The sequence below is a fragment of the Ictalurus punctatus genome, chromosome 18, assembly GCF_001660625.3.
Source record: "Ictalurus punctatus breed USDA103 chromosome 18, Coco_2.0, whole genome shotgun sequence".
In the NCBI taxonomy this organism is placed as follows: Eukaryota; Metazoa; Chordata; class Actinopteri; order Siluriformes; family Ictaluridae; genus Ictalurus; species Ictalurus punctatus.
The window spans coordinates 21,215,092-21,241,440 of NC_030433.2; the positions used below are offsets into that span (position 1 = coordinate 21,215,092).

Consider the following 26,349-nt stretch of genomic DNA (forward strand, 5'->3'; position numbering starts at 1 on the left):
AAGACAGTAGGACAGGGGAGGAACAGATGGAGAGAGAGCCAGAGACCCAAAGAGGGAGTGAAGAGATGTCAGAGATGACAAAAGAGTAAAAGAATGTGACAGAAAAGGAGAGAGAGAGAGAGAGAGAGAGAGAGAGAGAGAAGGGCATTAGACAGGTCAGCCACATAGGGAAGACTCATACAGGCAGACGGGGGACAGGGGACGGGGAAGGGATGGAAGCAGTCCGTAGGCAGGCGAGAGAGAGAGATTTACCTTCACATTTACCTTGTCGTCTGTGTGATCAGACAGTAAGTAAGTAACCGTGAGAGAGAAAGAGAGAGACAGTAAGACAGACATACCGACAAGCAGGCAGAAAGGTAGGCAAGCAGGCAAGGCAAGACAACGTTTACAGCTACACACTGAAAGTACCACAAGAAGCCACAATAACAGACAGGGAATGTCACAGAGAATGAAGCTGGAAACAAGGACAAAGCTGATGGACAAAGAGGGTCACGATAATAGATGATTGCGAGAGATAAGAAATAAAAGTGTGCACACGAAATGAATGAAAACAATAATTCGTTTATAATGAACACAAGCTATACCGTTGGGATATATTAAAGACCTTTCTGACATAGAGATAAACAGATAAACTGACCTTCACCGAGACGGGCAGTCTGTTGTCTCTGAAGGCCTGAAAGCTGAACGTGCGAGGCTGCTGCGTGGCCTTTCTCACTGGCACAAGGTTTCCGGAGCATTCCAAGTGCAACGGCATCCCCTCCATTACCTGTGGGAAGAGAAACAGAATAAAAAAGCGACAAGAATGTACCGTGAGTCAGTGTGAGTCAGAGACTCAATGTGAGTCACCCATATAATATATATATATATATATATATATATATATATATAAACACACACAAACACTGCCAACAGACAGATATGATTCATATAATTCATCCTTGATTTACATAGGCATTTAATATATTAGCATTTGACACCCATTATACAAAAAAAGATTTGTTTATATAGCAACATACAAAGTGATATCTGTGCCACATTAAAATACATTCATTCTCCTAAAGTGGCTTGGAACATACCTTAAAGGAAGAAAATGTGCCGTTAGTCGATGAAAACACAGTGTTCATTATGGTGTACCACAGATCTATGACCGTTTTCCTTTTTATTTTCATTGTACATGCTTAGGGCACTTTATTAAAGAGTATGGAGTATGATTTGATAGTTTTACTATTCTATTTTGTATGTAAGGAATTAAACAGTTAGAAGTGTGCTATTATAGAAAGATAATCAACAATATTCACATAGTGTGTAATGTAGGTCATTAGTGAAAACTGCATGCAACATTGTTCTATACAGTACAATGACTGTATTTTAACATGGCGAATAAAAAACATGGCAGAAGGTAAGTATTAGTCAGTAAATAGGCCACGTGTATTATAAATATGACAAAAGCCCCGAGCACTTGTCCAATCCCACATTGAGCTAACCTCTATGTCTCGGCTACGTGCCACCTCGGTGAAGTTCTCGTGCAGCTCCAGGGTTTTGTCCATTTTGTCATCGGTCATACAGTAGCAGCGCAGGCGGCCCTCACGCGCCTCGTTCATTTTAGCAAACACCACAAACTTGGCCATGTAGGGCACGGCCGTCAGCTCACGGTATAGCAGGTTGGCAAAGGTCACGGCCTCTGCTGTCCGAGGACAGTCGGCCAGCCAGAACCTGCAGCAGAGCGGAGACAAGAACATAAGAAGCTCTGAGCTTCCAGAACTCTCAGCTCCGGTTTGTCTATTTGTATACAAATAAAAAATTTTGAAAGTAAAAGATTCTTCTTCTAAAATAAAAATAGCAGATGAGCTCAATGATATATGAATCTGGAATGATTGACAGCTCCATAGGTCTTTTTGAACTTTTTAACTGACGCCCTGGAAGCCCTGCCCCATTCCCCCATCGCACATTAGTAATCTTTCAGCTGGGGCTCTTGCCTTCACACGATTTTTCTGCTTGAAAGTATTGGCACCCTTGCTCTCTGGCATGTTAAATGGAGAATTCATGAACGTTTCGACACATTAGACACGCGAGTTGTAGAAACAAACAAACAAACAAACAAATAAACAAAACATATTTAAAAATGTAGTGTTTTTAATCCACCCTCAGCAGGACTACACATCATTCCTCTTCATGGTTTGCAGGTCTGGCTTTAGTTCTATGCCTTCAGGCAGCTATTGTGGTCTCCATTATTTATACCTATAGACTGGTTGTTTTTGCTGTAAAATGCATAGATGATCTAGTGTTTCTAAATAAATCTCACCTTGCTGACACATTGGTGGTGAAGTTGGCACAGTTGTTGGAGTACATAAGTTTGGTGGTGCCGGTGATGTCCTCCCACTGAGCTGGGGCCGTACCACCTGCAGGAGGGATTCACAGCTTTTTCAGAAAGTCTGTGCATTTTGTGTCCTTCGTTTCACAACCAGTACCATCTGGAATCACCGTGCTTAGGCTATCTTTATCCCTGCACCCTTTTCCAGGCTGGATGGCAGTCTGTTTCAGCCTCATCCAAAGCCTTGGCAGGGTGAGCATATCAAAGCTGGCTACGTCTGATACACACTGGAATACAAGCTAATCTTCCTTTCATACATGCGCAAATCCTTTTGACAGAGAGCATAACATGGGAACATATGTCAAAAACTAGTCTGTACCAATGACGCTGCAGAGGAGGCGCAGGCTGGTGGTGTCCCCTTCACCAGCATCGCGTGGACTCTCCCTCCACGAGGGGGGCAGGGGGATGCGCAGGCCAATGGGCCGATGGAACTTACGTCTGCGCGGCTCCACCGTCACCACGGGGCTGAACGTGGCCTGATTCCCTAAGTGCCGAGTCAGCATCTCGTCTGGGATGGGCTGAGCCTGGAGAGGAGAACGGAGAAGAGAAATTCGAAGATGAGAGGAGAAACGGCATATCAAATCATATGAAAGGCACCTTGGTGCGAAGGAAAACAGAGAGAATGGGATTTTGTGTCCTGTGAGTAAAATGAGAATCAAGATAAAATGTCAAGTTCAGTATAGCACGTTTAATTGTACAATATATTTGGGTTCAGGAATTTATTTTTATATTGGATTCTGCTGGATATATAAAAACAAACCTTCTGTGTTCAGTGTGTTAAACATGATCGTCAAGAAACTTTCCACCATGTATAATAAGTGAAAGACAGAAAGACTTCCTGTATAATGTTCCCCATGAAAGATAGTAAATACTCGAGGTGTATTCCTTCCTCACTGTCATTTATTTGCCTCATGTTTTGACAACAGCAAACAGCCAAACTGCTTAATTGGGGAAGCGAAGGGGAAACGATTATGCAAGCAAACCAATTATTACATCAATGGAACAGAACAAAGCAAATTAAAAGACCACCTAGGCTTATTAAACTTTTCAGCACAGAATGTAGAATGGAGAAAACAGGGATGAATGAATACACAAAGACACACATTGTGATTGATGCTAAGAACTCTCCCCCGCTGAAAGGCCACAAACTAAAAGGTCAACGCACTTAAATGAAAAATCCACCCAGAATGACCAGCATAGTAAAAGTAAGTGCTGCACATTGTCAAGTCGAGTGCATTGTCTTGAGGGTTCCTCGATGGTTTCTTGAATGGTTCTTTAATTGTTTCTTAGCTTCCGCTTGAGATTTGAGGTTAAACCATTTTAGGTTTCTACATAGAATTTGTAAGGGCTTGCCCAGAGGAACAAACCAAAGAACTCTAGAACCTTCTCAGGGTGCTAGACTGACTGTAGTTCACCTATATACTCTTAAACAAAAATGGTAAATCTCGACTCCTAAATGGTTCCTTCCTTTAAAAAAAAAACCTTTAGGAAATTATGAACCCTTAAATATAAGAACTCTTGAGAAACCTTGTATTTGAGCAAACATCACAAACTTGGCCATGTACGGCACGGCTGTCAGCTCACGGTACAGCAGGTTGGCAAAGGTCACGACCCCTTGTGTGTCTGGATTAGTGGTCATACATAAAGCAGCTTTAAGACTCTAATGAGTCTGATGGACCAAGGATAATTCAATCAGTCAGCATGAAGAAGAAACCATATAAAGAATTCAAAGAGGAATCTTTCACTGACGTCAAGGCTGAATTAAAAATACGAACTTGCAAAGTGAAAATAAAGGGATTCACACTGAGGAAAGATTTGATTAAACAGTGACCAATTCTAAAAAGCTTTTCATCTCACCTGCAGGCCCAGTCGCACTCGTTTGGTGACTGCCGTCTCAGGGAAGATGGCCTGAACCTGGGGCACCAGCTTACTGATCAGCTGACCACCCTCTGGACCAATCAAATCACTCTCTTGCTGGACACGGGACACCACCGCAAAGTAAAGGGGGAAGTCGGTGGAGATGATTCGGCGGATTCTTTTCTTCTCCAGCTCCTCCTGACTCTCCAGATCTGAATGAGAAATCCCGGAGATAAGGTCTGCACTGATACAAGTGATGCATTACACTAAGTGCTTCTCTGGCAATCTTTCTACTTAGATTTTTTTTTTTTTTTTTAGAGAAGCCCATTGTTATTCAGGGTTCTCCACACAACCTTCATGAATCATCCTGGCAAAACTCACTCAAATATTACTTAGGGCGTTAGATGAACAAGGCTGCAGGGAAGATCTATACTGTAAATAATGCGCGAGTCTTACCTTCATCCATGCCATTCAGTATAGTCTCCAGGACATCATCACCGTAGCGAGTACGGTGCTCTTTCCAGACTGAACCATTCTCACTGCGCAGCACCACCAGCTCTCGATCACCCCTTCCCAGTGAAGCAAAGTGAGGGATCTCCACGATTACTGGCCTGAAATGCAGAATCCTAAGCAATGCACCTGTCCATATTGTGACAAACATCTGCATATATGTATTCATTTTTATTACTTCCACCTTTTATATTTGCTTAAAAATGGCTCTATTCATTATGAAATTAAGGCTCACCCCAGGAACTGCATGCTGGATGGCCCCAGGGAGATGATCCGGGAGGCAAGGCCTTCTCCCTCCACCAGGGGAGGAGGGGTCGTGAGTTTTTGTGGTTTGACCAGACGGCAGGTGATGCGTGTCGGGGCAGCACAGGTGCGAGGGGGTATGATCACTCGGAGGCCATTGTGTCTGCTGCCACGCATAGACCCGCCTCTTGCGTCCACCATAAAACTCACCAGAAACCTGTCAACCATCAAATCAATCAATTAGCCAATGAACAAATCGGTCTACTTTTAAAACTACTGAACAACATAAAGCCATTGACATTGTTAAGTGTATGATCCAGTAAGGTAGCGTGTATCCACTGACCCAGTGTGGATGGGGCTGGCTACTGGGCTAACGTTGTCTGAGGTTTCTGTGGCAGGACTGCTGGGGATAAGAGAGTCCTCATCATACTCCTTAGGCAAAGGGATAGGAGTGTGCTGCAGAAATACCGAACGACATGCATCACATACACAGCAATAAAGAAACCAAGTACAATTGTACAAGTAGACCTGGATCAGTCAGACCATCCAGTGTGTACATGAACATTTTCTGCCAGTGTCCACTCTGTGAAGGAGTGAAAAAACGCAAGCAACTGGTAATGCTGACATGGACTTTCTCCAAAGTGGCCATTCCTACAGTACCATTTGTTTTTGTTTTGTTTTTATCCTTGCAAATGCATATTTCAAAAACTGAAAGTCAGTCAGTTAGTTATAGTCAAATAGTAGCTCATCCTAAAAGTTATTAAATGCACCCGGAACCTTTATTTATAGAGCAGACATTATAATGATTGATCCGTTCGATCATTATAAGTAGCTAGTTCAGCTACATTGTGCTCAAGGTTATATTAGCCCATAGTAAAATATGGGTGATTTTCAAATTTGCGTCAACCTTAATGCCTTCATTCCATATTTTTCGTAGTGTGTATTTCAATGGAAAATTACAATGGAAAATTCTACATAGATGTAGTGTATTCAATGTACACACTACATCGGGAGACGAAAGGGAGCCATTACACACCACCCGAACAAGCAAGAATGCAAATACAGTGCAGATACAGATTAGAAACAAAAAGTTTTCATTGCCTGTTTTGAATTTTTAAATTGGTGGTAAAGCTTCACATTTGAGGTTTTATGAATAGGTTCTCATAATTTTGGAGCTGACTTTAAGGGTAAATTCCAGAAAGATTTACAAACCAGTACCTGATCGAGCATGACAGTTTCTGGAGATACACATGGAATTCTGGGAATAGCTGGCGAGTAGGGTCTACAGAGAAGTAAAGATGTTATTTTTGTTATTTCTAGTATCGATATGGATCATCTTAGATAGTAATTTGATTAACCAATATTACAATGTTATAGAGTGATCTTAAGCTCTTTTATCTTCTTTTAAGATTTTGACCCAAAGCTTACGTTGTGCCCATCCCACTCTCAAACTCCCGTAGGGATTTCTTTGGTGAAAGAAAGTCTTCATCTTGATCCTTCAAGTCATCCAGCTTCAAGTAGCGAGCGCCATCCATTCCCAACAGCTCATCACCTACAAATTAGCAGAACAGTAAACAGACATCAGTTTTCCAGAGGAATGGAGGAGAAGAGGGCAGGAAGAAAACAAAAAAAAAAAGAGAAGACTAGTCAGAAAGGTGGAGAGAAGTGAGAGCCATGATTTAAGGAGAGCTCAGTTGTTATTCCAGCGTTCACCACTCACCATCTTTCAGACACAAGCACACATTCAAGCAATGGAGTCATACATACAAAGAACCAAAGGAAAACATGGAGAAAATCAAGACAGTGCATTCAAGAGATATCCAAGAATTCCATGAGGATGGAAATACAGCCAGTTTGTCTGTTCAGTTCCTAGGACCTTTCTGTTGAGTCAAATGAAGACCATTAGTCATGTTCATTAATCGATTTGCTGTCAGTCCTGTAATGGTGGGATAAGAGGCGAATTTTGAATGATGGTCCCACAAACAGGCGTTAGTGCTGACAAAGAAAAAAGCAAGTCATGACCACATGATGATGGCCACAGGGTAATGAGGAGCCCACACTGTTGTAACACCAAACAATAGATCCCAAAATAGAGCAGCTAAAACCCAGCATCAGACAGAATGAGAGTGCTCAAGATGCAGTCACATGACGTCACGAACCACCGACAACTGGACAATCAAGGCAGAGACGGTTAGACTATCCTACCTAATGTTAGCTGTGCAGCTCCTGGAGAAGAGATGGAAACAGCATGGTTCAGAGTAGATCATTAGCATAGATATCCTCATACTGTACGTTAAGTATAAGCATCCACTGCATTTGGTCCCTTCATTTTTAACAATAGACTTCTCAGACAGCAAAGGAGAGGCGGTCCAGTGCTCATGTGGTGATCATACAGGTCCCATCTGCCGAGATGGTATGCATGTTGAAAAATGACCTTTTTATTCAAACTTACCTTAATTTGCTCACATAGAGGTCAGATGTTGAATAATTTTTTTAAAAAATTGATTAACTATTTACAAATGCCTCCAGTAATTATCCATCTTTTGAGTATTAGCATTAGCACATGCATAAATAGTTAGCATTCCACCAAGGGGTTGCCATTGGAGTAGCTAAACAGAAATGTGGAGCAGCTTTGGAAAACTCTTCACATGGTGACATTTTCTACTATATAAAGTTTTGAAATTGACAGGTTTTCCAGACCTGAAATATGTTTCATGGATTATATTTGGCCCAGATTCCAGATGCAGTTTGTAAAAAGTGTTTCTAGACATGTAATATTCTAATAATCTCAAAGACACCCTCAAAAATCTGATTCATAATAAAGTTTCTGTTTACATTGTATATTTTTGGCCCATAAATTAGCTCCACCTCCAGCAAATTCATTTTGAAGGCAACAGAGGGCACTTACAATTTCAGAATCCTCTTTTAAATGCTGCTGATTACAGTTGGACCATTTTTGGCCTGCAGTTACATTATGACCTATTGCCACAACTGACTAAAGCAGGGGTCTTCAGTCATATCCGCAAAGGGTCAGCATGGCTGCAGGCTTTCATTCCAGCCAAACTAGAGGCATACTTGAAAGTGGATTGGAAACCAAGATGAACTGATGAAACAAGTGAAATCAGCCCTTTCTGAATAAGACTGAAGACCCCTGGTCTAAAGCCTGGGTCCCTTTGAGGCAGGGGTCTTCAATCTTTCACTTGTTTAATCACTTCATCTTGGTCTCCAATCAGCTAACAATTACTCCTCCAATTTGGCTGACAGAAGACAGAAGACCCCTGCTTTGAGTCATCGGTTTAGCTGAGGCTCTGTAGGAAAGCATTGGTTTACCAGAAGTGTGGAATAGCTAGCTACAAGTTGTGACACTACTAGTTTAACTCCATGTTTAGTTGTGTAGCAGTAGCTGAAGCTATTTTCAAAAATAATCCAGTAACTAGGAATTACTATATCCACAAGCGATACAGCTTTTTCCTTTTCACACAACCTATTAAACATTATATTACACTGTTTCCTCACAACTTGGTAACTTGCCAGTTCCTACCCACTAGCTAGATCTTCTCTATTACACAACAGCTAATATCCAGGGAGGGTGGAAAGCTAGCACATACTCCCTCCTAGACACATAAAGCCACCACATCTTTTCTAACTGAGCAGCATCATAGCGCAGCATGAGCAGCTAACTACTGTCTTCCACATACATGAGCTCACAGATGGTCATGACTGGTTAGTGTCGCTCTGGTTGACAAGGGATAGAGTATGACATTTGAAAAAACAAAATTAGCTTGTATTCTTAACTAACATTTTTCAGTACTTTTTCCTCTCCTGAAGAGTGGTTTACAAATAGCTACCAATAGTTACCAAAATCTCTTTTGTTATGGAATACACTGTACATTTTATTTTGCACAATAAATTAGCTGCACAATAAAATGAAAATAATCTTCACTTTTACAAATTAGCTTTGGTGTAGTTAGCTACTTTTTCTTAGTAGCTTGTAGTGTAGCTAGCTACTTTATCAAAAGTGTGTGTGTTTGATTTTTTTTCTGAAAGTAGCTTGTAGACAATTGTTACAATTGCATAGTAGGTTTCTTAACACTGTGCTTTACCACCATGCTAGCCCAAATCCATATAAAGCAGCTTTACTCACCCTCATCCTCTGAGACATCCAAGATCTCATCCACCGTCTCTGGGAAACTCATGCGATGCTTATCAGTGGTGATCTGAGAGTAAAGAGAGAGAGGTAGTTCTAAAAAAAAATTATGCAGTAACATTGACAAACGAGGACAATATGAACAGAGATATGTGGGAGTTTTTAACATCACAGCATGCCACTGATGAAATAAATAACTTCAAATAAGCACTCACTACAGACACAGATTCCTCAGTCACCAGCTTGAGTACATCAATGACAGAGATGTAGCCGAGCCGCTTAGCGATACCCAAGGGCGACGTTCCGTTCTGCCACAAACAACACGCACAGACTGGTTAGACACCATGTGGCCATCTCTGATAAAAACCCATACAGCAGCATCACACCACACCACATCTCTAAATATTCAGACCATTTCCAATTGCTCAAAATGATCAAAGCCCCACAAACTGATGTAAAATCATGGAAACCTACTTCTGAACATGAAAAAAAGTCAGAAGTAAGAAGAATGTCCAAAAATCTGACAGTGTTTCAATTACAGCATATAGCAAGATGACTGCAATAAGATGGGGGGGGGGGGGGGGGGATTAAGCACAAATTTAAAAGAGCTAAAGGTAATGATGAACGAAATGAAACAAGTCCCTACAGTTGTGATTTCATTGGGCAGGGCTCCGTGTTTCAGGAGGAGAGTGACAATATCTGTATGACCTTGCTGGGCTGCCTGATGGAGTGGCGTATAGCCCACCTAAGAGACAGAGAAACACAGAGAGAAAGAAAACACTTAAATGGCTTTCATATTTACTTACTTTCATATTTAAACAATGGAACAGGGTTTCCTCTGGGTTCCTGACTTTATCTCCTCCCAAAAACATGCCAATAGGTGGAATGGTGACTCTAAATTGCCCCTAGGTTTGAATAAGTGTGTGAATGTGTGTGTGTGCATGGTGCCATGTGATGGAATGGTATCCCATCCATGCAAAGTGTTCCCTGGATTGGCTTCAAGACCTACCGCCACCCTGAACATAAGCATTTACTGAAGATGAATAAATGAATGAATAAATCCTTGACTAATGTAGTGTTCCACCAGATGATTACTTTAATTTAATACAGATGGGTGACAGATGATGATGATGATTATATTATTATTATTGCATTACTTTCTAATAAGTGATGGAATAAACCAGTTCTTGTAGTCAGGTGGAATCAGACCTAAATTAATATGTTTGGGGAAGGAGTGAGGAGGGGAGCTAGTAGTTTAAGCGTTATGGATTAAATAAAGGTGCTGCAGTGACGCCATATGATTGGAGGTTCAGACTTACTCTGGTTTTGCTGTTAACGTGTGCCTGCTGCTGTAGAAGGAACTTCACCATCTTTATGTTGCCATAGTGACATGCTACATGTAAGGGTGTGTATCCCATCTGCGACAGATAGAGTAAGAGCAAGGTTTGTAAATATAAAAGTAAAGAGAAAAAAAGCAGGAATATCAGACTCCACATCTCAGTCTCTTCAGTGATGATGGGAAGTCAATGTCGGCCGGTATGACAGTGCCTCCTGTGGGGCTTCTATTTTGAGAGCATTGATCGAGAGGTGAGGGAATCCTCTAGGGGAAAGAAATGTGTCTGATAAAGGGTCAGAGGTTAAAGCTGAATTACTGAACTACTTGCTCATCAACTCCAAGTCTCACTAAGCTTCATTAAACACCGCATTGTCTCAGGGACTCTTTCTCGCTAATGTCGAATGTTGAAATGCATTGTAGATTTGTGCGTGTATGTGTGTGCGTGTGTGTGTGTGTGTGTTTACCCTTGAAGCTGCATAGACTGAGGCGCCCTGCTTCACCAGCATGTCTGCAATGCCCACATGCCCCTCCTGAGCCACCAGGTGCAGTGGCGTCAGACCGCTCTATACACACACACACACAAACACACAAATACACACATATATTGCATTACTGCCACAGCACCAGAGCACTGACGTGCATTGAATTGAACTTGCAAACAAACAGGACATTCATGCAGATTTAGATTTTAGGCAAGAATTTCTCAAATAAAAACTCACACATTTTTATAATCAGTTAAATAAAACACTTCTTAGTTTTAGACTTTCGCACACCGTATGTGAGAGAGACCCTTCAAACTTCACACGTTTGACTTTTTTTTTCCCCCAACATACTTTTCCACTAATCCTATTGTGCACAGGAGCAACTTAAAATGGACCAAAAACTATATTGATGACAATTTAAGATATGGAACTTAGAAAAACATGTACTTCAACAAGTAGAATTCATCACCAAAGGTATTGCCTCTACCACCAATAAGTCTCATCTGTCTTGTTACTACAATACTCAAATAGGCTGTGGCATTCAAGAGATGATTGATTGGTATTAACAGGCCCAAAATATGCCAAGAAAACATTCCTACACCATTACACCACCTCCACCAGCCTGGACTGTTGACACAAGGCACGTTGGGTCCATGGACTTCGGCTGTTGGTGCCAAATTCTGATCCTACCGACTGTGTGCTTCAGAAGAAGTCGGGATTCATCAGACCAGGCTACGTTTTTTCCTGTCTTCAACTTTTCAGTTTTGGTGAGCGTGTGCCCACGACAGCCTCAGCTTTCTGTTTCTGGCTGACAAGAAGTGGAACCTGACATGGACTTCTGCTGTTGTAGCCTATCCACCTCAAGATTTGATGTGTTGTGCATGCTGAGATGCTTTTCTGCTTATCACAGTTGTACAGAGTGGTTATCTGAGTTACTTTAGCCTTTCTGCCAGCTCTAACCAGTCTAGCCATTCTCTGTTGACCTCACATCACATCACTACAATGCCACAAGGCGTTTCCGTTCACAAAACTGACGCTCACTGGATGTTTTTCCTTTATTGCACCAGTCTGAGTAAATTCTAGAGACTGTTGTGCATGAAAATCCCAGGAGATCAGCAGTTATAGAAATACTCAAACCAACCCGTCTGGAACCAACAATCATGCTACAGTCAAAATCACTGAGATCACTGAGATTTTCCCCCCATTCTGAATGTGATAAAACCTTGCTCAAATACCAGCTGAACTTGCTGATCAGACCAATCTAAGGACAGTCCTAATGAGTGTGGCCCAATACTCTAGTGAGTATGCATGATTGACATTCATAGTTTTACTAAACCAATCTGGGTGGGATACAACATCTATCTCATGACTAGTGAAGAGAGATTTAATCTAGATTAGTCCCACATGCTTTACACACTGAAAGGAGAAATTCTGACATCTGAAATTCACCAAATATTCTAACACTGTACTGAATATTAACCATCAGTCAGGCCAAGATGGGGTTTTATTGGTAAGTGGATTAAACATTTGCACTCTACAATTTAGTTTGCTGGTAAACCGGCCTGGTATGTGCTTAGACCTTGTTGCCGAGGTTGACGTTGGCCTGTTTTGAGATGAGCAAGGCCACCATGTCAGGTCGGCCCTCTTGAGCAGCCAGGTGGAGTGGCGTGATGCCTTGCAAGGACTCTGCATTAGTGTTGGCTCCGGACTGTAGCAGACTGCTGGCCACCTCCAGCTGGTTCTGCTTAGCAGCAATGTGCAGCGGTGTGTAACCATTCTGAAAGAGAGAGAAATGTATTATGATGTAACATCTGTGGATTTCTGGATTTCAAAATACAGTTCACTGGTCAAATACTTTGGGATTTTAATATTACGTATGTATTCAAGGCATGTATTTTCTTTTTTACAAAATGTACATGTTTTCATGATCTCCTGTTTTACTTTTAGCCACCTAACACAAGTCTATCAAAGCACATTTGCTCAACCTTTTGGCTAAATGAGACTTATTGCAGGAACATGCCATTTATAGTATTCGCGGATGTATTCAATTTCTTATTAAACATGAAAAAATAGTAATAATAAAAATAAAAATAATAATAATAAAGCATCTGTCCTAAAAGTGATGTTAGATGTAAGTACTGTAGGTTATAATATCCACTTATATGAGTGAATCATTCTGTGATTAATCTCTATCAGGCATATTGTGGACTACAATGTTTCTTCAGTGCCACTCTCTTTAGCGAGAATGTGTAGTGGATGGGGACCCATTGGCATTTGGCCTGTGTGTTAGAGGCTTAAATAAAAAAATATTCCCGCATGGAGACAATTTAAAGACGATGGGTATTTATGTGGCTCCTAGGTCACCTACGAAACATAAAATTGAGCCAGATATCAGCGCCAAAAAATTTACTTTCTGATACGAACACAGTGTAGTACTATTACTAATGTTCACTCTGTGTTTATTTTAGATTACAGGCTTGTGCTTTTCACATAAGCATCCTTCTACTTCATGTGAGGTCGGTGTTATGTACAGCATGTAGTCGTGCATGTGTGTGTGTGTATTACTCTAGCTGTGCTATGTGGAGATCCGCCCTTGCTGACCAGCAGCTTGACCACATCCAGGTTGTTGTGATGGACAGCTACATGTAGAGGGGTTAGTCCATTCTGCTATAATGGAGGACAGATGCATGTTCTCAAACACCTACTGCTGTTGGTATATTGGTTTTATATACACACACAGTATAAGTTGACTGCTTTACCTTTCCTGCTGCATTTGGGTTTGCTCCTCTGTCCAGAAGCAGCTCTGCCACATCCACTTTCCCGTATTTACACGCCACATGGAGAGCAGTGAAGCCTTTCTGTTGGATCAAAAAGATGAGAAAATCGTAATAAAAATTTTAAAATCCCCCCCCCCAAAAAAGAGAGAACCCACTCATAATTGAAAACGTTTTAATATAAATAGACTAGGGAATAAGGCTAAAGAAATGACAGTGAAGGTGACATTACTGAATGTTTAGCATATTCACCTGACATTTAACAGTAACAATAACAAACCATGAATACCAATAATACAATAGAAGTATTCTTAAAGGAATACTCCAGAACTGCGCAATTTATCCCTACCAACGACATTTGTAGCATATATGTACTTGCTATGTAAAATATATATATATATATATATATATATATATATATATATATATATATATATATATATATATATATATAAAACCTGTTTACGACACTATTTATACTTGTAATAGTCCAACAACAACTGTTACATTTCTTAAAACTTAAAACTGTTAAATAAGCTTTTTTGCAAAAGATGTGTAGCTTAAACTGTTTATATTCTGGATAGAGCAACATGCCGTTGGTGGTTTTAGCGTAGCTGAATCATGAGGTCTGACTTTACTTTGTTAATATCACTTATGGCCTATTAACACACATGTTAATGGTTTATTGATGTTAACAAAATGCAGTAAAGCAATATAGGGCTGCACAATAACAGCTAAAATATGGAAATTGCTATTATCTTTTACAATTGGTTAGCTAATTCAAAAACAAAACTTTGTAATTTTGCCATGTTAGTGGATCTTTTAAATGGCCAATATAAACTTAATTAGATTTAAACTAGATTGGCACCCTGTCCAAGGGGTGTACCCCGCCTTGTGCCCGATGCTCCCTGGAATAGGCTCCAGGGTTTCCCTGTGACCCTGAAGGAAGGATAAGCAGTATAGAAGATGGATGGATGGATGGATTTAAACTAGATATAGACAGACAGACAGACAGACAGATATTCCACCACCCAAGCAAAGGGTTAAACCAAACTCTTTATCTGACATTAGCCAATTGGCTAACTTTAATGCCCTAATATAGCAGTAAAGTATGTTGAATTGATCACAATTAACTATACAGTCACAATGTGAGTTAAAGGAAAACAATACATGTATAATATAATCAAATGTAAATCACAGAAACTGAAAGGAAGGGGAGATGTGTATTCTATGAATCCATAAGGAGAGATGAGGCGGGAGTGGGGGGAGCAGAGACAGAACAAGGCTAACCTTAGTCATTTTGATTTGCTGGGCGTTGCCATCTAAGAGAATGCGTGTTGTGTGGGCGTGTCCCTCGCGGGCAGCAATGTGTAGAGGGGTGTGGCCAGCTGTAGTAGCCGAGTCCGGATTGGCCTTATGTTCTAACAGCAGCTTGACCAGTTCTTTATGTCCCATCCGAGCTGCACAGTGCAGTGGCGTCTGATCATCCTGCACAGAAAGAAAGACGGCGATGTAGATTTAAAAAATCTGTAGCTGTTCTAAGAGAATGAATTAACAGGGTCCTTCTGTGTCCTAACCCTTGCCTACCTTAGCTTTGGCGTCCACCTGGGCTGAGTTTTGCAGCAGGAACTGAGCCACCTCACAGTGCCCTGCCCGTGCAGCCATGTGCAACGGAGTCTCCACCTTCTACAGGGACATAAATATTGTGGTGCAATCAATAGTACCTAAATCTGTAGTTTAAGTCGCGACGCTAGTCAGTTGTTAGTTGTTTAGTCAGGTGCTATACTGCCCCAACTAGTTAGGCTAGTATTGCACCACACGTACGTGCACCTTTTTTGTTTTTTACGTACTGGTACAAATAATATGGGAAAATATGGACAACCTGCTAACGATTTAAGCCATGGCCGGAGCACAAGCGTATTACGTGGCTGAGAAAACATTTGTAAAATGGCTTTTTGTTTTTGTTTGGAGTGTTTTTTAATAGACACTCACCAAAGGGTGTCCTGAATTCAGTGCCTGATAAGGAAGGGTCCTTTTTGGTTAAAATGCTGCCCAATCAGAGAGGGACCTTCAAAGAATGTGCCTAGCGAAGCAGCTGCAGCAGCAAAGATCTTGAAACATCATGCGTATATGTGTATATGAAGTTACTAATAAACTGAGACCTGAAGAACCAGCTCACCACGTTAGACGCATTTGGAGAGGCTCCTCTCTGCAGGAGACACTTCACTATGTTGAGGTGTCCCATAAATGCAGCCACATGGAGGGGAGTTAGACCAGACTGAAAGAGAACACAAACAAAACAAAAAAAAAATCCTAACTGATGCTTTGAATCCTACAAAAGGCTTTTAGTTCTATGTCAACAGCACAGAACTACATTACACTGGAAGGTAGCATGACTGCAAAATTATCTCTAGCGCATCAGTAAAATTTCATATCTTCAGAATTACATAATAATGGTCTGGATGATGTGATATTATATCATATTGGTGATATCTGACCTCAGTCACTGCCTCCAGAGACGCTGAATGCTTGAGCAGTAGGTCCATGGAGCGCATGTGGTTCTTCTTGCAGGCAATGTGCAGGGGTGTGAAGCCATTCTGAAACAGCAAGAGATGCAACTTAGATGGAGTTGTCAAGCACTCATTGTAAAGTCTATACACAGGTATATATGATTGAATTGGGGTTAAATGATTTGGCCAAAAGAAACAGGAAATATATAGCACGATTTACCAGGGCACGAGCGTTGGCCTTGGCCCCCTTGTCCAGCAGCACCTTGGCCATGCGGTGGTGACCACAGTGTGCTGCGACATGCAGCGGCGTCAGGTGGTCCAGAGTGATGTCGTCAATCTCAGCATTGTACTGCAGAAGCTGGCGGACACAGTCCATGTGATCACCTTGCGCCGCCATGTGGATGGGAGACAAGCCGTTCTGCATGATGACAGAGCAGATCAGTGGAGCACACATACTATCATACTATCAGCTTCTCAAAGGAGTGAGGTGAGTAGAAATACTAGCAAAAACTATTGGTCAGGTTTGTCCATTCGTGGCTGTTTCATAAAAATGTAGAATTTTTTGCAGTTGAATGTTGAACTGTACAGTTTTATTTGCAAGAATTATGAAAACATTTTTCATGAACAAATGCCATTAGATTTCCATTATGCATTTTGTGTAAACTTATCTCAGTATAGAGTGTCAAAATTTCCCTTTTTCCCCCAATTTGTTCTAGCAAATTCACTCCAACTAGCTAACTCTTCCTATTACAATACCGCTACCAACCAGGGGAGGGCGGGGCAAACATGTGAAGCCATCTTTTCTATAACTTTTCAAACTGCTGCCCTTGCTGTGTCACAGGGCAGTGTAACACACTCAGAGGAAATCTCTCTCTCTGTCCTCTTATGCATACGTGAGTTAACAGATGCTCACAGAAAACAGCTCCACCGTTGTCCTAAAGACAGGGTGAACACTTCTTGAACATGAGCTGTCTAAATTCTTGTCTGTTGTAATTGCACATAGGCTAAGATGTGTTCATTAGAGACAAGACTGAAAAACTTTGATATTTTTATAACTTTGATCATGGCTATAACTCATTCAGATGCAGAATGTATCCCGTGAACACTGGGTGCAAGGCAGGTTTATATGCCCTGGAAGGGGAATCAGTCCATCACAGGGCACGATTCACACACATTTACACCTAGGGAAATATAGCATAGCCAATCCAACTACTAGCATAAATTCAGAAGATGGGAGAAACCCAGAGAGACCAAAGGAAACCCACATGTGGATCATGGGGGGGGGGATGCAAAACTCCACACAGAAACCAGAGCAACCCTGGAGTTGTGAGGCTGCAACTCCACTTGCTGTTCCACCATTCTGCCCTTAATGCCTATAATGAAATGCTAAAAATGGCTTGATTAGATAACCTCCACTTATAGAACAGGAATAAGTGGTTAATTTCTCAATTCAATTCAATCCTATTTGATTTGTATAGCGCTTTTAACAATGGAAATTGTCTCAAAGCAGCTTTACAGAAACATATAAACACAGGATAGAGATTTTAAGGGTGTGAATTTATCTCTATTGAGCGAGCGGGTGGTGACAGAGGCAAGGAAAAACTCCCTAAGATGATATGAGGAAGAAACCTTGGGAGGAACCAGATTCAGAAGGGAACCCATCCTCATCTGGGTGAGAACGGATAGTGTGAAAGTAAAAGAAAGTTCATTATGGTTTTAACATGAAGTCTGTTTGTTGAACTACTCCACTGTTCACCAAAAAGAGGACCTGAGTGGAAAACTGCATGTGGTAATTGCAGTCCCAGGGCCATACGAATGACAAATCTGCATTATTAGTAGTATTTGTTTATATTTCAGAACATAATATAATGTTGGTCATGTACTGTTTTCTCTTGTTCCATTTTCACTGTCCCTAAAACGTCTACACAGAAGGAACTGGTCATATCCACAACAACCCTCCTACAATAAACCAATAAATGTTAGCAACAGATGCCAGATTGTCCCTGTAAAAGCAGCCTTTGTCCTGCATTGGATGCAACTTTCAGTAAGGAGCTCCTGAGACTGAATCACCATATGCTCTCACTGCCGAATCACCTTAGTCTTAGCCTGGATGGGTGCTCCCTGGTCCAGGAGGATCTCGATGACCCGCACATGGCCGTTCCTGGCAGCACAGTGCAGTGGGGTCAGCTCATCCTGACAGGAACAGAGAAAAAGACTGATGAAGCTATACAGTACATAGTTCTATGCTGCGGTTCTCCTTTACAGTTCCATTGCACCAGTTTCCTTAAAATAGTTTGTGTGTAAACCCTTTGACAGTAAAGTCTTCATGGTAAAGGAACACGTGCACTTCATTAATCATCCAAACGCAACACTTGGCATTTGAATCCTAGCTTGAACCGTACATACGAAATACCTGATTTACTCCCAGGAGGAAATAAATAGGCCATCCTCTGTAAGCAAGACATAAATAACCCAGCAGTCTACTTTGCAGAAATTTCATACTGTATCTGATATATGAACCCTCTGCAAGGCTACCTTGTTGAAGGTATAAGCAAAAAGGGGCAAATAGATACTGTACCTTTGTCCTGGCATCTATCTGTGCTCCTCTGTCCAAGAGAAGTCGAACCATAATCACGTTTCCCCTTCGGGCAGCTATATGCAACGGAGTGATGCCATTCTGAGAACAGAAGATTCATTTAGTCATCACTTAAATGAAGTTTAATCCAACAACAAGGTCTCTCAGCAGGGTCTTTCATATACGAAAATAAAAATTAAGAGAGCTTCTCGGGTAGGAATGTGAGCTTGTCATTTATCCACTAATATAAAACGAAAAGGAGTCATTGGAATTCATTTATCCGTTTATCATTCAGAAATCCTCTCATGCTAGCTCATGCTATCTAGCTGGTTAGAATAATCCTGTCAGGTTAGTTTGTTATAAACTTGTTATAAACTTTATGAATATGATTATAAATTGTGTACTGCACAGTAAAAGGAGTAAAAGCCTTTATTTCAAGCTACATGTGAAATGCATTCCTAAATCCTATATGATTTGAATTCAGTCACAGATTTTGTTAGCCAGCTAGCTAAAAAAAAAATTGATCTGACAGAATGCCTAAGAGGATTCTAAATCACATAATATTCACTGCTAATGCTAACTCCTAAGCTAACTAAGCTACCTTGAGAGGATTTCTGAAATGATTTTGAAGTTACATTAATGATAGATGAGTAACAATAAATTGACAGCCAGACTAGAAAGCTAATTAATCTGAGCTAACACGACAGGATTTATCATCATTGTTCATAAACTTAATGCTGAGCTAAACTGACAGGATATTTGAGAGAACTTATAGGCATATTCATAAATGTTTATAATATTCACTGTTCATGCTATACTGGAAAAAAAATACTAGGAAAAAAAAAAACAGGCTGGGAAAGTTAGCTGTTCTTAGCTAATCACCAGCATCAGTTTGTCAGGCTGGTCAGCTTTGATGGATTTAGAGGGGCGGGATTTCTTAGAGGATTTTCTTAGATAGATTTCTTAGACAGATATTAATTTTCTTCACTGCTAATGCTAGTCACCTACAGTAGCTACCATGACCTCACTTTTTTTAATTCACTGCTAATGTTAGCTGGCTATCATGCACTAAAACTGAGAGAACGTGTAAGAGGATTTTAAAGTCATATTCATAAATGTCCAAAATTTTCACTGCTAATGCTAACTAATATAACCTTATAATCTTCACAGGATTTCTGAGAGGATTTTGAAGTCACATTAAGATATAACTATAATTGTCGTTATTAATGCTAGACACAAGGCTAACACGAGATAATGTGACACGACTTATGAGAAGACCAAAAACATATTAATGTTCATTATATTTCCGGATAACACTAATCAGCCAGCTTACATGAACCAAGGCGACAGCGTTTATCATAAACAACACTAATGCTAAATGAGTTAACAGGATATGTGAGAGAAGTCATTCATAAACGTTTATAGTCTTCATTGCAGATGAAAGGCTAATATTACCTAACGTCATCAATTCTGACAGGATTTTGACATAAATCATTTTTAAATAATGAATTTTCTTCACTCGTCACCTAACTACCATAAGCTAATCTAAGATCATTTAAAAATAGTTATATTCATTGCTAATGTTAGCTAACTAATGTGCTATCATGGGAAGAGTTTCTGTAATGGGAGATAGGGCAGTGGTGGGCCTCTTGATTTTTTTAAATCAGAGTAGATGAATGGTAACATGAGATGGAGAAGAGCACCAACCTTTGGCGTGAAGTTCACATTGGCTCCCCTGTTTATCAACAGCTGTGCAACACTCAGATTCTCATAATGTGCTGCGATGTGGAGTGGAGTAAAGCCAGTCTACAGGGAAGAGGGAGAGAGACAGGAAAAAGGCAGACATAGAAAGAAAAAGAGGGAATAAATACATTAAATCTAGGACCTTATGAGATCAGGCTAAGGACAAATATCAAATGATACTGTTTCATAAATTCATGCATCAGCAGCTGTGATCGAAGTATCATGATCAAGGTCATAGTTTTTTATTGCCAAGCTCTCAAGCTGTCAAACGAGTGCAAATGGATCCACACACAGACTAACGCTACCTTGCTAAGAACATCAGGGTTGGGGTCATTCTGTAGCAGCACAGCTGCAGTGCGCGTGTCGTCATTGCGGGCGGCGATGTGGAGAGCGGGCAGGCGCACTTTGCCCTTTGTGCCATAGTTAATGAGAAGAGCCACCACGTTCTCATGACCTTGCTGCAGAGCCACGGCCAGTGGTGTGAAGCCATCCTGACATGCCACAGAGGGGAGCAAAAATTCCAACAGGTATGCATGGACAGTCTTAAGAGAACCTACTGTGCTGCAAACTGATTTCAGGGGAAAGTAGTTAATGTATTCTTTAAAAAGTAGCTGGAAGTCACCCTATGCTAATTTGCATATTCAGTTCGTCACAATGATCATTTGCATATCAAAGAAATATTTTCTGAAGACACTTGAAGCACTGGTAGTGAGGAGTCAGGAAGCAGACACAAAGGAAAGGGTTATGGATGGAATACCTTTAATTTATTATTTGTAAATATAGTCAAGAATAGAACAAAGAAGTGCACAGGTGGACAAACAATGGTGATCAGTAATTGCTCACTGGGAACAACGGTGATCAGTGATTAGTCAATGGGAACAATGGTGGTCAGTGATTAGTCAATGGGAACAATGGTGGTCAGTGATTGGTTGTTGGGAACAATAGTAATCAATGATTGTTGGAAACAATGGTGATCAGTGATCAATCGTGTGGAACAATGGTGAGCAGTGATCAATCGATGGGAACAATGGTGATTAGTGATCAATCAATAGAAACAATGCTGATCAGTGATCGATCCTTGGGAACAGTGGTGATCAGTGATTGTTGGAAACAATGATGATCAGTGATCATTCGTTGGGAACAATGGTGATCAGTGATCGATCGATAGGAACAATGGTGATCAGTGATCGATTGTTGGACACAATGGTGATCAGTGATCGATTGATAGGAACAATGGTGAACAGTGATTGTTGAAACAATGGTGATCAGTGATCGATCGATAGGAACAATAGTGATCAGTGATTGTTGTGAACAATGGTGATCAGTGATTGATCGTTGAGAACAATGGTGATCAGTGATTGTTGGAAACAATGGTGATCAGTGATCAATCATTGGGAACAGTGGTGATCAGTGATCGATCGATAGGTACAATGGTGATCAGTGATTGTTGGGAACAATGGTGATCAGTGATCGAACGATAGGAACAATGGTGATCAGTGATTATTGGTTACAATGGTGACCAGTGATTGATTGTTGGGAACAATGGTGATCGGTGATTGTTGGTTACAATGGTGATCAGTGATTTGTCATTGGGAACAATGATGATTATTGATTGGTTGCTGGGAGCAATAGTGATTCGTGATTGATTGTTGGGAATAGTGGTAATCAGTGATTTGTCATTGCTAAATAATGGTCATCAGTGATTAGTCATTGGGAACAATGGTGATCATTGATTGGTTGCTGGGAACGATAGTGATCAGTGATTGATTGTTGGGAATAGTGGTGATCAGTGATCGATCGTTGGGAACAGTGGCGATCAGTGATTGTTGGTTACAATGGTGATCATTGATTTGTCATTGCAAAATAATGGTAATCAGTGATTAGTCACTGGGAACAATGGTGATCAGTGATTGATCATTAGGCACAATGGTGATCAGTGATTGGTTTTTGGAAACAGTAGTGATCACTGATTGCTCACGCGAGCACAACTCAGTCAGTTTTTACACCCTGCTGATGACACGAGTGAATCTACTCTTTCAATCCGTATAACCAGCAGCTGTGATGTGAGCTGGAGAGCCCCATCTATTCGTTAATTTCTGCTCAATAATCACTCGATTTGTCAGTTGGCAACACTGGTCTTAAGATTACTTTTAAGAAAATAGTAAGCGGTTTGTGCTTATTAGCATATTGTGGTGTCTCTCACCTCAGTAGGGAGGCTCTGATTGGCTCCGTTCTCCAAAAGGAACTTCACTACCTCCAAGTGGTTCTCCTGTGCTGCCATGTATAAGGGACTGAAACCTTTCTGAAATATCGACATTAAAAATAAAACAAACATCAGCACTTCACATATTGAGACCAGCCCAGAGGCACAACTAAATTAGTCTGGGACTTTCAGAGACTGACCTGAGACTGGGCATTGACATTGGCACCATAGTGGACTAGCTCGGCAACTACTTTCTCTTGACCAGCCAGTGCAGCAATATGTAGTGCAGTATTCCCTTTCTAGGAGTAAGACAAAAGTATCAAGTAGTTATAAATATATACATCATCAGACGAAATGAATGTAACTACACCAGTAGTTACAATTTCAAGTTTTCCAGAACCTTCAAAATGGCTGTCCCTCATTGGTGGAATGAACTTCCAGCCTCAAGCTGGACAGCAGAATTCACCTCTTCCGTGAAAACACTTGACTAACCCCTAAATTGTCTCCCAGTAAGCCCCCCAGACAGCCCCCCCCCCCTTCCTTATAAAAAATCCCCCCCACACCACCCATTTGTAAGTCACTTTGAATAAAAGCGACTGCTAAATGAATAAATGTAAATGTACAATAGGTTACTCATTGGTTATTGTTTTTTGTTTGTTTTTTTTAATCTATACTCTATACTCTGATACTCCAGCAATTTTCCCAATTTTTAGTGTGTTTTTGTAGAAGTGCTACTCTAGTTGCAGTAGTTTGCCCATTTGTTAGGGTTCTACAGTAGGAATGCTACCCTAGCAGACAAGAGTTTCTCTATATGTTATGGTTTTAAGGTAGGTGTGATACTCTAGCAGTTACAGTAGTTTATTTTTTATGGTATGTGTGCCATTCCACCAGTTATTGCCGATTTAATGGTGGTTTATATTAGGCATGTAATTCTACCAGTTACATTAATTTGCCCATTTATTAGGGTTTTTACTGCAGGTATGCCATTCTACCAGTTTGCCCAGCAGTTAGGGATTTTACTGTAGCCGTACTACTCTAACAGTTTCTTGGCAGATATACTTACTTTAAGACTTATTGTAACAATGGGACATATATACATATATACAACCAATAAGATTTTATATAACGGCAAATATATATATATATATATATATATATATATATATATATATATATATATATATATATATATGTGAGTTTTAGTGTAAAGTATCCGACTGTCAGGGAAATAGATTAATACCGTTTGTTTTACTCGTATTGCATGCTTTTTAATATTTATTAACTGAGCAGTGTTTGAATACCTTTGTGGTGCCCTCTAGGTCAATCCCATGGTGCAACAGCTCCAGCACCATCTTAACATGGCCTTCTTTTGAAGCCAAGTGCAACCCGTTTAGTCCATTCTGCCGACAAACAAAAGCATATCTGTTTAAAACCTGATCTGTTCAACAAGATGCACCCTTACCTCTACCACTGTGCCATTCAGATGTCTTTTGAGTCAGAGTCAAAAAAATATCTGGCTGTTCTCATTAAACAGTGAGTAGAAAAGTACATGAAGACATTTGGCTCTAACAGGTTGTGTGCGTGGTGCTGGCTGGCCGTAAGGGGGCTCTGCTATGCTGACTGCACTGGAAGCTCCTCACACTGCAGTGTCACGCAGCACAGACAAGGGCCATACAACAGCTGTGATGTGTGTGAACGTGAGCGTATATATATATGTGACCAGCAGGCTTGGGGAGTAACAGAATACATGTAACGGCGTTACGTAATCAGGATACAAAAAAACTGGTAATCCGTTATAGTTACGTCAAAAAAAAAGTGATCAGATTACAGGTACATTTTGAATAAATAAATAAATAAATAAATAAAGGAAATATCGGGATTTTTAAAAAAAATTCATTTAAAACCAAAGAAATGTAACTTTTGCAGGGCTCCAGACTGCGCCTAAAACGGGCGCATTTGCAACCAAAAATATTCATTTGAGAATTATATTTTTGCTGAGATTGCCAATGGCAACAATATCAGACTTTTTCAAACAATTCTCATCTCTGTCGAGCACCAGTGCTGATGCGAACACATGATAATCATAAAAAAGCAGGCTCCAGTTGTGCCAGCATGAGAGAGATTGAGAACAGAGGATCGTCTTTCCGTGTCAATCAATAAACACCCGAGTAAAAGTGCAGAAAGACATTTTAAGACTTCTTGGATTCAAGAGTTTGCATGGCTCAAGTATGATCATCGCACGTAGAAAATGTTTTGTGACTTCTGTTCCAAAGCTGGCGATAGTCAAAAGCGTAAAAAAAGCTTGCGACTGTGTAATCGCTCCATGAAAAATACAGTTGAACGACATGACGAGACCGAATCAGGATCAGGATCAGCACAGAGGGCCCATCACTTGAACAGTTTGATCCTGAACCATGTGTCAAACGCTGGCTTTCTGCAAAAAAGAGGAGGAGGAAGAGGAGGAAGCCAAACTACACTCAATGGCCAAGTGATGCTGACATAATTATGATCAGTGATACTGGCTCAGATTCTGTATAAAGATCAATTCTTTGTGACTGTATAAAGTTCCCAAGTTGGAAAAGACGTTCAGTTCCCACTTTAAGTGAACTTGGATGAAAACGCTGACACAGTAAAAGGAGGCCAGACGTACACACATGACCAGATGACTGAAAGGAAGTGTTTGAAAAAATTCTAAACGTAAGTTCATTCATATGTGGAACTTAAAAAAAAAAAATTATTTGGTGCCTGTTTTTTTCTTCTTATAGGAACCAGTGTCTCCTTAATAGATTTTTTATTTATTTTATTCAGACAAATCCAAACATTGAACAAGTTTTTAATGATAATGAGTCTTTATTGGTCACGTATACATTATAGCACAGTGAAATTTTTTCTTCATGTATCCCAGACCGTCAGGAAGCTGGGGTCAGAGCGCAGGGTCAGCCATGATACAGCACCCCCTGGAGCAGAGAGGGTTATGGGCCTTTCTCAAGGGCCCAACAGTGGCAGCTTGGCAGTGCTGGGGCTTGAACCCCTGACCTTCCGATCAGTAACCCAGAGCCTGGCAATGCTGGTACTAGAACCCCTGACCCTCCCATCCTAACTCAGAGCCTTAACTGCCAATCCACCACTACCCCTAAATAAGCTCTAAATAGGTGTGTTTGAGACAACACCTGTTTTGCCTATTTGTGCTGTTGTGCGGGATTCTATTCAGGGGGATGAATAATTTTGAGACTTGAGAAATCATTATAAATTGCATTTTCAGTTGTATTTGGGAAAACCACTTGAAGCATCCGTTGTATTGATCTATTTCAGTTGCTTTTGTTTGATTTGTTCATCGCAAACAGCTGAAAGTCTGTACATTTTGACAATAAACCTGAATTGCAATGGGGCTTGAATTATTTTGATTGCAACTGGATGTGACCTTGACGTAATCCAAAAATAATCTGATTACATTACTCTCATATTTTGATACTTGGATTATGTAACTGATTACAAATTTTTATGAAGTAATTTGTAACTGTAACGGAATACATTTTTTAAGTAATCCTTCCAACCCTGGTGTTCAGGCTATAGCCAGACACACTCGTCCATTCCCCAA

The 26,349-nt window shown here is 40.6% G+C and overlaps 1 protein-coding gene across 1 annotated transcript in view; it reads right to left on the reverse strand.

Annotated features, from left to right (window-relative positions):
• Nucleotides 1-26,349, reverse strand: part of ank1b (ankyrin 1, erythrocytic b) — an 82,540-nt gene that overhangs the window by 21,344 nt on the left and 34,847 nt on the right. The window contains exons 3-33 of the mRNA XM_047161730.2: nucleotides 24,053-24,151; nucleotides 22,952-23,050; nucleotides 22,752-22,850; nucleotides 20,854-21,039; nucleotides 20,513-20,611; nucleotides 18,809-18,907; nucleotides 18,325-18,423; nucleotides 16,451-16,648; nucleotides 16,219-16,317; nucleotides 15,900-15,998; nucleotides 15,308-15,406; nucleotides 15,011-15,208; nucleotides 13,706-13,804; nucleotides 13,512-13,610; nucleotides 12,526-12,723; nucleotides 10,929-11,027; nucleotides 10,448-10,546; nucleotides 9,775-9,873; nucleotides 9,344-9,436; nucleotides 9,126-9,198; nucleotides 7,187-7,207; nucleotides 6,410-6,533; nucleotides 6,200-6,263; nucleotides 5,325-5,437; nucleotides 4,974-5,198; nucleotides 4,685-4,839; nucleotides 4,229-4,440; nucleotides 2,691-2,895; nucleotides 2,303-2,399; nucleotides 1,485-1,713; nucleotides 638-766 (exon numbers count right to left, since the gene is read on the reverse strand). Of these exons, the coding sequence (XP_047017686.1) occupies nucleotides 638-766; nucleotides 1,485-1,713; nucleotides 2,303-2,399; nucleotides 2,691-2,895; nucleotides 4,229-4,440; nucleotides 4,685-4,839; nucleotides 4,974-5,198; nucleotides 5,325-5,437; nucleotides 6,200-6,263; nucleotides 6,410-6,533; nucleotides 7,187-7,207; nucleotides 9,126-9,198; nucleotides 9,344-9,436; nucleotides 9,775-9,873; nucleotides 10,448-10,546; nucleotides 10,929-11,027; nucleotides 12,526-12,723; nucleotides 13,512-13,610; nucleotides 13,706-13,804; nucleotides 15,011-15,208; nucleotides 15,308-15,406; nucleotides 15,900-15,998; nucleotides 16,219-16,317; nucleotides 16,451-16,648; nucleotides 18,325-18,423; nucleotides 18,809-18,907; nucleotides 20,513-20,611; nucleotides 20,854-21,039; nucleotides 22,752-22,850; nucleotides 22,952-23,050; nucleotides 24,053-24,151 (3,906 nt within the window). The remainder of the gene's footprint in view (nucleotides 1-637; nucleotides 767-1,484; nucleotides 1,714-2,302; nucleotides 2,400-2,690; nucleotides 2,896-4,228; nucleotides 4,441-4,684; nucleotides 4,840-4,973; nucleotides 5,199-5,324; nucleotides 5,438-6,199; nucleotides 6,264-6,409; nucleotides 6,534-7,186; nucleotides 7,208-9,125; nucleotides 9,199-9,343; nucleotides 9,437-9,774; nucleotides 9,874-10,447; nucleotides 10,547-10,928; nucleotides 11,028-12,525; nucleotides 12,724-13,511; nucleotides 13,611-13,705; nucleotides 13,805-15,010; nucleotides 15,209-15,307; nucleotides 15,407-15,899; nucleotides 15,999-16,218; nucleotides 16,318-16,450; nucleotides 16,649-18,324; nucleotides 18,424-18,808; nucleotides 18,908-20,512; nucleotides 20,612-20,853; nucleotides 21,040-22,751; nucleotides 22,851-22,951; nucleotides 23,051-24,052; nucleotides 24,152-26,349) is intronic.